The sequence below is a fragment of the Apaloderma vittatum genome, unplaced genomic scaffold, assembly GCF_000703405.1.
Source record: "Apaloderma vittatum isolate BGI_N311 unplaced genomic scaffold, ASM70340v1 scaffold21077, whole genome shotgun sequence".
In the NCBI taxonomy this organism is placed as follows: Eukaryota; Metazoa; Chordata; class Aves; order Trogoniformes; family Trogonidae; genus Apaloderma; species Apaloderma vittatum.
The window spans coordinates 6,762-7,595 of record NW_009724790.1 but is presented as its reverse complement, the minus strand read 5'-3'; the positions used below and the strand labels follow the sequence as shown (position 1 = coordinate 7,595).

Sequence of the window (834 nt, the reverse complement as noted above, 5' to 3'; positions counted from 1 at the left end):
TCCTGCTGATGCTACAAGTCAGCTTCTTCCCTTTTGTGGAGATTGAAGGCAAACTTCTGGATCCCATCTGCCCTCAAAGCCTAATTAAAACCTCTACTCCTGAAACCTCTACCTCATTAGGCTCCATCTAGATGTTGTGAATCCCTAAGGAACTCTCAGGTCTGTGTGCAGTGATTCAAACCAGAGACAGGAAAGATGGCAGATGTTACGTTTGTGTAGAGCAGCATGTCTCCAGGCCGTAATCACCAGGACATTCACCATAGTTATATGGATGAGACCTGCTTGGGTTGCAGGACCAGAAAGCCCTCTTATAGTGCTCACTTATATCAGCCATGGATGTTTAGATGGTAAAGGAGGGGGGAAGGGCATGCTGAAAACAAAAATTGCAAAAACTGCCTTGCCAATGCTTTAATGTTTTCACCGTTTTCCCTTATTCACAGGAGAACTGCTGAGTCAGCCGAGACCAGAGGGACTGACGGAGATCATCTGTCCCAAGAACGGCAGCGAGCGAGTTAATGTTGCCTTGGTTTACCCCCCAACTCCTACTGTGATCAGCCCTTGTTCCAAGTGAGACCTGAAAGCAGACCCCCGTCCCCCTCTCAGTAGACACCAGAAAGCCACTGTTAAAACATGCTCTCACTAAAGCAATTTTTCTAGAAGGTAGTGGCCCCACAGCCTGGGGACTGTTCTAATTATTTGTGGAGATAAAGAGCCTGCTTAAAGGATAAGAGGTACAGTAAAATGGGTGGAGGTGTTCCCTGAGCTGTGTGGTGGGAGATGCAAGACACACATACTGGGCAGGACAGATGAGGAGATAATACAATCATGGGCAGT

The 834-nt window shown here is 47.4% G+C and overlaps 1 protein-coding gene across 1 annotated transcript in view; it reads left to right on the top strand.

Moving 5' to 3' along the window:
* Positions 1 to 571, top strand: part of MFHAS1 (malignant fibrous histiocytoma amplified sequence 1) — a gene marked incomplete at its 5' end in the record, with an annotated part of 28,150 nt that extends 27,579 nt beyond the window's left edge. Inside the window, one exon of the mRNA XM_009872663.1 lies at positions 441 to 571. Within this exon, the coding sequence (XP_009870965.1) occupies positions 441 to 571 (131 nt within the window). The remainder of the gene's footprint in view (positions 1 to 440) is intronic.
* Positions 572 to 834: the final 263 nt, after the last annotated feature.